At 43.8% G+C, this 13100-nt stretch overlaps 1 protein-coding gene across 1 annotated transcript; it reads left to right on the top strand.

The window, feature by feature from the left end:
* The first annotated feature begins 2825 nt into the window (after positions 1-2825).
* LOC134441653 (myb-related transcription factor, partner of profilin-like) lies at positions 2826-9647 on the top strand. Its single transcript, XM_063192042.1, has 3 exons — positions 2826-3167; positions 3399-3702; positions 9406-9647. Exons 1-3 carry the CDS (start codon positions 2826-2828, stop codon positions 9645-9647), a joined length of 888 nt encoding a protein of 295 aa, XP_063048112.1.
* The last annotated feature ends 3453 nt before the right edge of the window (positions 9648-13100 follow it).

Below are 13100 nucleotides of genomic sequence, written 5' to 3' on the forward strand. Positions count from 1 at the left end.
TGCCTGGTTGTGATCTCGTTTGAACAGTTAATCATATTTCAGACAACTTGTAATACAAAAAAATCTTTGTCACAGTTTGGATAAACTACTGAAATTGTATCCAAACTACTCACATTTTTGTCCATTCACCAAGTATATCTGTTTCCCTATGAAAAAAATAATAGGAAAGCTCCAACTTCGACCGTGAAAAAAACTATTTGACCGTGTTCCACTAAATATAAATCGGTAGATTTGTAATAGGCCTATGTCATTTAGATGTAGTCTACCAAGGGATTACAAACAACGTGGCATGATTCCTATAACAATTTGTCCCTTGTCAAACGATTGACTAAGTTCGCTCTTTCTCCCTCTCACTCTCTCTCGTGCGTGCTACAAGAAGCCGCAGCATATGATTCGAAGCATGATGTTGGATGCTTCGCGTAGCCTGTATGCGCTTGATCCCCGTAGCGCCTAGATACTTTCGCCATTTCGTAGCGCACAGACCCGTTAAAATAGTTGTCAGGAAAACCCAAGCATTCATTAACGGAGCTCTTTTGAGAATAAATACTTTTTCACATGGGCAGGGCAAATGCGGTTTCAATTATTAGGAAAATCAGTTTAACCACTGTGGCTAACAACATCAACTCGAAATGCTTGCGTCCTGATGTTCTCATAACAAGAATCATGATCTCAAATAGCTACCTCTCTGGGAAACGTGACAGATCGTTTGGACATTTTCTTATAACCAGAGATGTTCTAGAACTAAGAAAGATGTTTGCTGCCTACAACCACGCCAGCCACCAAAGCGGCACCTGTTTTAAATTGCGCTTTCAAAGAAAAGTATGAAGGGCGGGACTTAGATTGAGGTCGTTCACGTGATTGGCTGTGCCGACAGCAACAAATGCGGTGATTGGTCAAACGCCATTGTCAGTTGTGTAATCTCTCCTGAAACTGGATGAAGTTTTCTGCGGTAGAGCGCTACACAATGATACAGTAAGTTGGCGCTACACTTTTCTCCTCGCTCTACACAATTCACAGAAATGACCCATTTTGATTTCAAAACGGCGAATTTCGCCGAAAGGTGAGGGATTTTCATGCCTGCTATATTCATGGGGCCCTGGTAACTTTGTCACAACTTTGTACAACATCCCTGCCCCCGGATGCTACTTTCCCTGATTCAAATGCATTGAATCATATTTGTCTGACGTCATGTGGAAAAGGTTCATCTTGCACCTCAATATGAAAAGCCTTCACTTCCTCTTTCTCCCTCTCCTCCTCTTCCTCGTTTTTCCTCTCCTTCTACGGTGAACTGTAAGAGAGAACAATAATTGTTGCTAAATAATCGCTGGATGATTATGCTGCTGCTGCTGCTGCTCACCAGGCGTGGGTTTCTCGAATCTGACCAAAATTAGCCTTCGGATCAAGTAAATCCGAACGAAGTCCGACACAACAACTAACCAACAACTATGATTTCTCAAAACCCTTAGACCAACTAGGTCCGATGTAGGTACGAAGTAAGTCCGATGAAATTCCAACCAAGTAAGTTCAGACGCACAATGAAGTTGTCAGAAATGCTCGGAGTGTCTCGCCTCAGTGCGGGTGCATTTATCGCAAAGCAGTGACGCTACCACAGTGGCTGTCAGTAATTAGTGTACATCCCTATCAAAAGTCCGCAAGTCTTTGTCAACACAATCATGTCCCTGAATTCACCCCTTCAACTGCAGTTATCAAATGCGACATTACAATCCATCATGCATTATTTTTTTTACTTACGTTTTGTATAGGCCTAATGTTTGGATTAATATTGTATAGCCTACCACTAATTTGGAAGCACAGTTGGTGGGTGAGTGGAGAGTGAATGTCGGAATATCATACATGTTTGCCATTTCCTTATTGGTGGCTTGAGTTCAATCCCCGGTGAATAAAGTAGCCTAGCCTACTAACCACCCATCACATCTTTTTTTCCAGAACAGCAAGCGAAGTCATTCTCACGCTCATAGGCAACGCAACATTTTCAACAGGTCATGGCCACACAGAGTAGACAGTTTAATGCTGGTTGAAATGATAACTGAAATTCCACACGAGAATTAATAGAACATATCAGGATGTTTATGTTGTTTCCCTGCCTGCACGTCTTTACGCACAAGGTAGGGGAGTACCGTTATTGCCGTTGTGCGTAAAGACGCGGAGTCAGGAATGGAAGGATGATGGATTGGTGTAGGACCATGGAAGGGGCCGTCAAAGTCTCTAAACGTGACACCTTCAAAGTCAGAGGAGACCTGTCAACAAAATCATGTCCCCGAAATCCACCCAATTCAAAGCAATAACCAAATGTCGGTCCACACATCACCATAGCCTATTATCGCCATCAATGACTGAACAGCAATGGTCGATGAATTGTAAGCGCAATGGCATGTAATTTGGCTGCATTTCCAGTGTGCGACAACATTTTGCTTCCCTCAGTACCATAGCCTCCATGAAGCACAGGTGCCAATCATTTCGGAAACTGTTCATCCACTAAACATCCACACATCTTCATAAAACATCTTAATAAAATAAGTCAAATCTCACAATCATAATAAATATCACAATGACAATGTGGTAGAGCTGCGTCATTCGGCCAATAAGCCTATATTACATGCAATTGAAGGCGTAATTGAAGTAGGTCAATTAAGGCACGTGGTGTAGGTTAAGGGTCTTAAGTGGTGTCTAGAGTAGATTCACATGCAACGGCAGTGTAATTGTGGGATTGGCCAATCACCAGTGGCCAATGCTGTTAATATATTCATCCTTCTAATTAGGAGTTCCTCATGATATAAACACAATTGAGCTACGTGATAGGCAAGATGGCGAGAAAACCAACTTTCACAGCTCAAGAAATCGACGTGCTGGTAGACGAGGTGGAGAGGAAGAGACTGCTGCTGTTCTCGAAGTTCAAGAACACCGTCACCAATGCAGACAAGAAAGCAGCATGGGAGGAGGTAGCCCAGCGTGCCATTGCTGTTGGCCTGGGCTACAATCGCACAGCGGAGATGGTGCGCAACAAGTGGAGGGATTACTCCAGCGTCACCAAGATGAAGGCGGCGGCGTTGCGGAGGGAGCAACAGCGGACGGGCGGTGGCACCCACTCGCAGCAGAGCCTCAGTCCGATAAAAGAGCGGGTCCTTGGTGAGGAAGCACTAGCAGGAGTACGAGGCGGCCGCGACCCTGTCCTGGAACGGCTTGAGGCTAACCAGCGTTAGCCATCCTTTTCCTCTTCCAGCCCCTCTCCAGTCACCTGGACTGCCCCACACCTGCAGAGGTCCTCCTGCATTCCATCAACGATCCAGCCGACAACCCCTCCGAATCCCCGACCCGCCGAGTCCAGACTCATCAAGTCCCCGACCCTCTCACACCCGCTGCATCTTCGGCCCACCTAGACCCCCTGTCTTCCCCCGGAGGGTCTCACCACCCCTCCTCCCTGTCCCAATCACCCCCAATCCACCCGCACTGCATCAGCAGTGTCCCCCTACCCCAGGAGAAGGCAGTCACGAAGGTGCCACAACCATTGCGACTGCTATGACACACACCTGAGGTACGAGGCGGAGAAGGTGGCCCTACTTCGTAGGATTCAGGGGGACTTGACGGCACTGAGGGAGCAGCGCCAGCGTCATCACGAGGAGGTGATGGCCTACCGGAGGAAGAAACTGGCGCTGCTCGCAGCAGCCAGTGCCAAAACAGCGGGTAAGCACCGACTTCATCATACATAACCCAAAATCGGATTTTGTGAACACTGATGATGGGCTAGACCCGAAATGTTTGCTTCCCACTTTTTGTTTTGGCTTCTCTTTATGTTCAGCTTTTAATATAGTTTCACTGAACAGCATCAATATCCTATGATGCTGAGGAGGAAGATTGTGCACATTCCAGTTCGCCATTTCTTTCCAGTGACACATCATGGCCCTTTCAATCCCCTTATGAACTTTACTCTGTCGTGACAAAGACAGAAAACCAATCAAATGACTTCAAGTGCGGTCCACTCATTGGCAAAAACTACCCTACTGAAATTCCCAAACATCTTCATTGTCCATGCGTTTGCATCTACGCATGTTACTGAAATGTGCACACATCTCGAAAAGCATTTCGAAAGATGTGCACACATTGAAAAGCAGTTATACTGTAACATTTGGGCAATGTGGTAATGAATAACCCATAACATCCATACATCCACATCTCTCTCTCTCTCTCTCTCTCTCTCTGTGTGCGCAAAGAGACCGTATGCTGTGTGCGTGTGTGGACCTGTGCCATCCGTAAGGCTTTGCCTCGCTGCCGCGTAGGCAGTCACGTTAAGGCCAACTGCTTTACACCTGAATATTACAAACACACAGAATGATGCCCCAATTTACACAAAGACAGAAGGACACAATGTGCTGTGTTGTTGACTGGTTTCCCTGACTGCACTGCTGATTTAGGCTCCGTGCGCCATGAGAATTAATAAAACATATCAGGATGTTTGTGTAATTTTCCAGTCTGCACGTCTTTACGTGCAACGTAAGCTAAGGTGGAACTGCCATTATTGCCGTTGTACATAAAGATGCACAGGAAGGGATTGAATTGGATGGATGAAGTAGTAGTCCTATGGAAGTAGGGTGACCAGCTGTCCGGACTTCGGCCGGACAACCCCGCCCCTTAACTTTCTAACCTAGCGTCCTCGCGCAGTACCAACTTGCCGCCTCCCCGCCTCCGTGGATAAAACAGTGAAGTCGGCATGCTAAACTGTAGGCAGAAATCAGGGAACAGCGCTGCCATCTTACCTCAGACTAAATCAGCTGCCAACAACAGTTTTACTTGTATAACAAGGTTTTTTTAGAATACGATTTTCGCATTTCATTACCTCACTCCGATAAAGGAGTCATCAGTAGGCTACTAACTTAATGTTGTATCAGAGACGGCAGGTTACGATAGACAAATCCTTCCGTTGTTTTCTGTATTATTTCATGAATATTTTTTTCATGTAGGCATATTTTGGGTAGTCATGCATAGGCCTATAATAGACAACAATTAATTTGAATTACTCTACTCAAAGTTGGACAGGAGTGTGTTTATCAGCGGCTTTTTAAGGGAGGCAAACCGCTTCTGTCAACCTTTTTTTTCATACAGACGCTGGATAACCTTAACAACAACACAAGCTCAAAATACAGACAGAGCGCCCGTGCAGAAAGACGTTTCTTTGCCCTGTTTGTAAAGTTGTGAGAGCCCTCGTTGTAAAGGCATTTAGCGAACAAACTTAGTTGCACTATGCGTTGCCACCAGTGCAGGAAAAAATAGGAAACAGACTAGACAATATAAGGTAGTTACCTTATTTAACTTTCATACAGTCAGTTAATGCACTTCATATAGAGCTATGGACCGCAATAACACTAATAGCACAGAGATATCCCCGACATAAGGCGACAGCAATACACAGTTAATTCGCTGTGCGAAGTCTGGGGTTAAATCTGGAGTAACATGGCGGCCGCAGATATCGGAAACGTGACCGACTGTGAAGGTCTAGTTTGCGTCAATGACGTTGCCTCACATATCGAGGCCATACGCAGAAGGCTAGGAGGAAAGGAAAGACAAAGAGCGGGACACACAGACGTCGTGAACAGGTCGTAAAAACGGACCGATGGCCACCCTATATGGAAGGGGCCGTCAATGTCTGTAAACATGGCACATTCAAAGTCCTTCAACGTCAGAAGGTCAACACAATAATATCCCCAAAATCCACCCCATTAAATGCAGTAGGCCTAACCAAATGTCAGCCTACATATCACTATCGCCATCAATGACTGAAGAGCAATGGTGAAAGGTATAGACTGTGGGCTAGATTTCGTAGCTCCTTTAGAAAACGAGTTTCGTTCTCACTCTCGAGTGGCAACTTGATTTTTCTAATATGACCTCCTGACAATATGTAAAGCAATATTCTGGCTGTTGCCACGCTGAAAAGTTGCACGTTGATATTAAAAAATAACGAAAATAAAAAAGACTGGGGGTGACGTCACATAATGCACAGTCAATGGGAAGTCTCCGCCCCTCAAAGTTGAAAAGGGAATATTTATCCGCATATCAAGCTTTTTTCATAGGCAGATAATTCACCTACAGTAATTGAAACAACGTGGGCATTTCATTCCTGACCATTTTCCTGTTACTGGAAAAAAATTACACAGCTTGCAATTCTTTACTGATACGTAGTTTTTTGGCGTATTAATCTAGGGTGAACATTGGTAAAGTGGGACGATTTTAGAAATTTCAGGTTTTCTGCCATTGTAGGCAAATGCCATTACATCACATGTCAAACTTTTATGTTATTTTCAAAATCTAGGGTGTCTTTAACAAAATTAAGCAGAAATTTTGGAAATATTTTCATCACAGAAGAAATTATTTTGCTTTAAACAGTTCTGGCCAAGTTCAGAATGAACTTCCTGACCACTGGTAGAGTGGGACATTGCTGCTTTTTACATTTTATTTTATTTATTACACAATTGACATGGATATTAAAGTTTGATATATGTGCATTTATGTAAAAACTGTTTGTTTACATACATTTTGTTACCTTTATATGAAGAATTTGTTGCATAAACCCATTTACATACAACACACCCATAAACCTGATACAGCAAGTATATTACTACTGAAAAAGAGACTAATACAAGATTTTATTTGTAATTTTCTTATAATAAGCAATTACAAGCAACATTTTATTGAAATATAATACACTATTTGCTGTTTCACCATAAAAAATGTGCCCTGCCCCACTTTACCAATACCCATTGGTAAAGTGGGACAGTGGAAAATGTGCCCCTAATTAATATATTTTATTTTAAAAATTAATGAATTTTTAACTAGATGATACTTAATGAAGTCACCTTTCATATGAAAACAGTTGTTGAGGCCTAACATCAATATTTAAAGTGCTAGGCCCTTAACATTATTCACCTCAGATTGTGATGTCATTTTCAAAATCGTTGTTTTTTTGGCTCAGCCTTTGAATGACATATCACGCCCCCCAGGAAGACATCACAACCACACTTAATATTATATTTTAAACATTACATGCTAGAGAAAATATATCCAAAAGATTTAATTGGCTACAGTAAAGCAATATGAAGATATTGATGATAAATGTTAACTGTCCCACTTTACCAGTTGTCCCACTTTACCAATGTTCACCCTACCCCCCCTCACCTCATTGCTCTATTGCTTTGAGGAAACAGACCTGTCCTCTTTTTGACATTTAGCTCTCGTTGCCCAATGATGGTCAGACAGTCGAACACTAACAGCGAAAAAGAGCACCTCTGAAAGTTTGAGAATTTTTTTTTTTTTTTTGCATCTACACAACAAGTGAGCCCACTTACCCCCCAACTTGTAACTTTTTGCCATGAAATCTGACGGTTCCAGGTAGCATGCACGCGCTAGCTGTATTCTGCCTTGTTGACTTTGCATTGATGTGACGTCACTTGGTCGGCTAGTTTTTGTTGTCATTTTTTATAAATCAATGTGCAAGTTTTCAGGATGGCAACAGCCAGGCAACAGCTAAAATATTGATTAATGGGTTGTCAGGGGGTTATATAAGCAAAAATAAAGTTGCCACTCGTTAACACCAACGAACTGACAAGATATGAGACTCACCACCCACCACCTAGTAAGAACGCGAATTAATCGCGGCTGCGTTTTCAGTGTCTGTGACAAGATTTCGATTCCCTCAGTAAGATACATTAAGCGCAGGTACCTATTCCTCTGTGAAACTGTTTATCCACCCTCTCTATGTGCGTAAAGTGGCCAATCTATGCGTGCTGTTGTGCGCGCGTGTGGAGCTGTGGCATCCGAGAGTCTTTGCCTCGCAGCCAAGCTCGCAGTCACCAAGTAGCCTAACTGACTGCTTTTCACCTGGATTTTACAAAGACACAAAACGATGGCCCAAATTACACACAGAGGATGCGCTGTGTTGTTTTCTGATCCTCCTGACTGTACTACTGACGGACACTTCGCACACCATGGGGCATGGCGCTATTTGAAGTGTGCGCTCACTGCCGGAACAACATTTGTTTTAACAGTAGCCTATTGGCCGGCTGCTTGTGACAGGCTTGTACTTCATAATAGTCTTCTATTCATTTCACTTCTACTATTGAACACTATGAAATAAGAACTAACACGAAGAAGTGTCCAGCTCCTGTCATCACGCTCTCCTTTCCGAGTGCCTTTCCATTACGCACTGTTACAACAGGCTATGCAGTTGCATACTGTCCATTTTTGAACTTGTTGTAGCCTACGATGTAGTTTGGAGTTCTTGTAGACTAAGGCATAGCCTACAATGCAAGGAAAACGAGAAGGATCACTGCACACTGCTGGCCTTTTTGAATGTAGCCTTTTTTTTTTTTACATGTAGCCTATTTCCATGTATCCTATTGTTATTGGGCTTTAATCAAAATATACTGATTTCTCCTACATGTGTGGAGATAGGTGAGTGGTTAAATATTCTGCATTCAGACAAGATGCTGCTTTTGGTGTGGGTTCAAATCCCGATGGTAATCAAACAAGGTTATTTTATTGGCGCCGCTTTAATTGATCGGAGGCCGCGAAGCACGATTGTGGAACATGGAATTTCCTACTATATTTGGACAATATTTTTTCCATATTTGAACACTGTTGGTGTGATTTTTTTCCCGCCCCGTTCCCATATTATGACTAGACATTTTGTGTAGTATGGGTCAGGGGCTTGTGCACTTGGTGGCAGTATTCGATCGATGTTGCTTGACCTCGGCCTGACCCCGCCCCAAACCCACGAGCAAGAGTGACGTGCTTCCCAAAACAAAGGTGAACTAGCTAACCATGCTATTCGTTCCAATTTCAACAGTAGTACAGGCGAACAGCCCCTACTTCGTTTTGCAGTAACACCTGAGTCGTTCGCTTCAGCACCGGACGAACGATTAACTACATTACTTTAACATTGGGGCTTTGTAAGTCCGAACGAAGTGTTCCAGAAACAGTTTTGTCGCACCTGAGTCGTTAGTTGCTAAGTAAATTAATTCAATCAATTATCAATTATCCTCCGGCCCAGCCACCCAAAATTCCTGCTCACCTATACCCACCTGTCTTTGATCTGGCCCACCATACCCCATCCCCACCTTCCTCTCTCTTTGTCCTGACCTGGCAGGCTCCATCTCCCACAACCTTTGTATGCCACTCCCCTACCCATCTTCTGTGCTGGTCTCACAAATTTCATCCAATTCAGTCGATTTTCACTCCCATGCCTCGTCCCCCGACACACACACGCACACACACACACACACACACACACACACACACACACACACACACACACACACACACACACACACATGCATACACACACCAACCCCATCCTTTACCCTGGCCCTGTACCCCCACCCCATCCCTTACTCACAGCCCACCACAGCCCTCTCGGTACATTATCCACACCTCCCACCCCGGCCCTGTTCTCCCCATCCCCATCACCACCTCCCAACCCGGCCTTCTTCCCCGCATCCCCACCTCCACCTCCCACCCAACCCGGCATTCCTCTCACATATCCTGAACAAGGCCACGGGCCTCATAAATATGGTGATGAGGTGGAGGTGCTCGCAGGAGAGCGCCGCAGATACAGGTCCAATCATTTAACCTCTCCTTAACACACACACACAAACACACGCACGTACACACAGACACAGACACAGACACAGACACACTACCCCCCAGTGCATAAACATCGCCAGCAGTAGCTAGCTTGTGAGCCCTCATGTCCACACAGGCAGACACGACATATCCACAGGCTAGCTGCTTGCTAATGTGAGGGGACTCTTTTGCTTGGCCTACCTTCTCTCACATGCCACACCAGTCAAACACATTTCCATTTCCCCTTCACTTCACATTGCTGAGGACGTTTCAGAGGCAGAAGGATATGTCAGATGACAAGACACTGGAGGGTGTTTGTTATTCTGATTACAGATCCGGACGTGATGAACTTACATTGTGTAGACAACGGTTAATGAACACAAGCACCTCCGAGCTTAATAAAGCTATATTTAGCTATTGCTATAGCTACGTATACCCCCTTCGGGTAGGTTGTAGTGCATGTACTTTTGTAGTGCATGTATGTATGTATGTATGTATGTATGTATGTATGTATGTATGTATGTATGTATGTATGTATGTATGTATGTATGTATGTATGTAGGTCCAAGTATGTTTAACAATTTAATCATTTGTTTGTTTATTTGTTTGTCAACTCATCCTTCAAGTTGACAATTTGTTAGAGGACATGGGGCATTTATGGCCTATACACATGTCCTATTTTGCCACAGTGCCATAGTTTGGGTTTGACAGAGGGCCAGCAGGTCGACTGGGCAAGCTGAGGGTCACTAGTGAGACCCCAGCAACAACTAAACTAGGTCTAGGTAGGAGTGTCCTTCACTGAAGTGTTTGGTTCCAAAGTTTAGCTGCATACGGTACCGTAGAAGCTAAAGGCTGCTTCAGCCCACATTGTTTTGACAGATGGCAACCAGTTTTTCTCCCTTGATGTTATATTGGAGACCTATTTAGTGCATACAGATGGTATATATGGTTAAGTAACTAGGTCCCAACCTATTTAATGGTTTACACACAATAAGTAATTCTGAAGTCAATTTTATAACGGGAGGCCGTGCAGAAACATTCAAGTTGGAGTAATATCGTTAGTCCTTTTTGTTCTCTTTGTTCAGCCTGGATAAGTGGTTATACCAGTTAACCATGTAACAGGTATGATGTCGGTAAAGATTGTCCTCTGTCCATGTCATGTTTTGCAGTGTAGATTAAAGAAAGAGGATTTAAACTCCACCAACACAATGCAAAAGAGTGTGCTCAAGTTTGGTCTCCTAAGTGGGCGTTGTCCCCTCCTCCTTCTTCTCTTTTTGTCATGTTTGGTGGTGGCTTGCACAAGGTGTGTGCTGTCTGCAGCACTAAGGGGACACCATTGATTCTCAACCGTAAGACTCCAAAGGTCTCCTAACCAAAAGTCTCCTAAAGGGACGTTCACCTGACATCACATGGATCCCAGAAAAGTCAGAGCCTGAAGTATCTTCCTCTTTTCTAGCCTCTTTGGTGCTATTTTTGAATCTTACTTTAATTTCTTTCAGGATGTACTGTAATGTACCCACCATTGAGGAAGAAACAAAATATTTATTTTCATGACAAAGTAGTAGTTCATTTCCATTCTCAACTTGTTTAGCTTTTCAGCCTTTTGGCTTTGTAGGGCAGTCCACACAACGGGGAATAGAAAAGTAATAGGGCCTACATACTGTAAATGAGGAATATTTATGATAATTTGGGTACAGAAGGACTAAACCTCTGCACATCTTGAGTCTGTTGGACCTTCCAAAAGTAGATGATTCTAAATGTCGAAGTGTCAGAGGAGACTGCTTAAAATGTTTCTGTTTTTGGAACAGATCCTACAGTAAATGTGGCCAGATGGCCCATATCAACGCTGCATAGATCAGCTGCTCAGCACTCAACACACACACACACACAAACATGTGTTTACGTGGCCGATGAGTATTCAAGCTGCCAGCAATTTGCTGTCCTTTATCACTTCCTAGACAGCAGGTCAAGTCAATTTTAGTCGTGCTACACAGGACTGGCTGGCTACAGTACGTACAATGGGCGTCTTCTTGAAGAATGTGCAGACAACAGATGTTTTGATGGAGATGTGAGGAAGCATACTGTATGTCAGAGCCTGCAGATGTCAGGTGTGTGTGTGTGTGTGTGTGTGTGTGTGTGTGTGTGTGTGTGTGTGTGTGTGTGTGTGTGTGTGTGTGTGTGTGTGTGTGTGTGTGTGTGTGTGTGTGTGTGTGTGTGTGTTTGTGCGCGTGTGTGTGTGTGTGTGTTTGTGCGCGTGTGTGTTTGTGCGGGCCTTTTCAGTTTGAGCCGTGATCTGGAGAAAGATTGGTTTTGGAGACAGCTTGTTCGAGGAGAACTGGATGTCTATGTGTTGAATATATAACATATGGTGCTTGAAGCACAGTGTTTTTATGGTAATAATGTAAATGACATTAGTGATCTTTTCTGTTTGGCATCTTGGCTTTCGTTGTGTGTCTGCTGTTGCAGTTTCAACAACAAGAGCCAGATAACTGTGAAAAAAAAATATATTTAAAAGTGTTGCTATTTATTTAAACAACCATAACTTCTTAGATCATTTGAGGATAGCAAAATGCCTATAATAGGTAGAATTTTACCCTGGTGAAAAGTTTATCAGGAACAGGAACATGAATGTGTCTGTTTTCAAATTGTGGACGGGCCAATAGCAATGTGACAGATAGAACACTTGCTTTCACAAATAGTTTACAAAAAAGTTCGAAGTTAGTGACTAATTTGTCAGCGGCAAATTAATTCTGGCGAAGAATTACCCTCTCAAAGGGCAACCAAGACCCGAGGCCATGTATTCATGCCCCTATAACGAAGCTCGCAGTGCCACTGTAGCTTTCACTCGCATATTTTTCACCGACGTCTTTGTACTTCTATCCTCCAAACCACCATTCCTCCATGGAAATCAAAGGCTCTACTCTGATTTTTATTCCTGGATCACAGGCCCTGCAGATTCAAAACCAAATTTAAACCAAAGCTCTCCTTTGGAGTGAGGAGTTTAATCCCTTAATGCTCGCAGTACCTCCAGTGGCACGCTGTAGTAGTCATTGAAAAGTTACAATAGTGCTACAATACTATGACATAACACAGGGCCTTTAGTAATGCACTACGACTTGGTCATTGCCACTCTGATAACAGCATATTTATAACGCCATGTCTTAACAGGCTAAGAGAGGGAGAAGTAGAGTGCGGAAGAGGAAGGAAAAGACAGGGAGCGGGGAGGGTCTCAGCCAATGAGGTAAGAGAGAGATTGAAATGGGGTGTTGGAGAAGGAGAGAGAAAGGGAGGTAGAGACAAATGAGTAAGACAGAGGAGGAGGGAAGGAGAAGGGAGAGAGGGGATATGTCACATGGTGCCAGGCGTTTGAGCGCACTGAAAGCCACGGTGTACGTATGCCAAGGTGAGATGGGTGACGTTGTGCTGTGTGTTGTCCACATCATCTCTCAAGTGTGAAACATGGTGTCAAA

This window comes from Engraulis encrasicolus, chromosome 24 (genome assembly GCF_034702125.1).
Source record: "Engraulis encrasicolus isolate BLACKSEA-1 chromosome 24, IST_EnEncr_1.0, whole genome shotgun sequence".
Classification (NCBI taxonomy): Eukaryota; Metazoa; Chordata; class Actinopteri; order Clupeiformes; family Engraulidae; genus Engraulis; species Engraulis encrasicolus.

Coding starts and splice junctions, on each gene's coding strand:
- LOC134441653 (XM_063192042.1), top strand. CDS start 2,826: ATGGCGAGAAAACCAACTTTCACAGCTCAAGAAATCGACGTGCTGGTA. Junction 3,168..3,398: donor GTGAGGAAGCACTAGCAGGA/GTACGAGGCGGC, acceptor CGGCCCACCTAG/ACCCCCTGTCTTCCCCCGGA. Junction 3,703..9,405: donor AGCCAGTGCCAAAACAGCGG/GTAAGCACCGAC, acceptor CCTTACTCACAG/CCCACCACAGCCCTCTCGGT.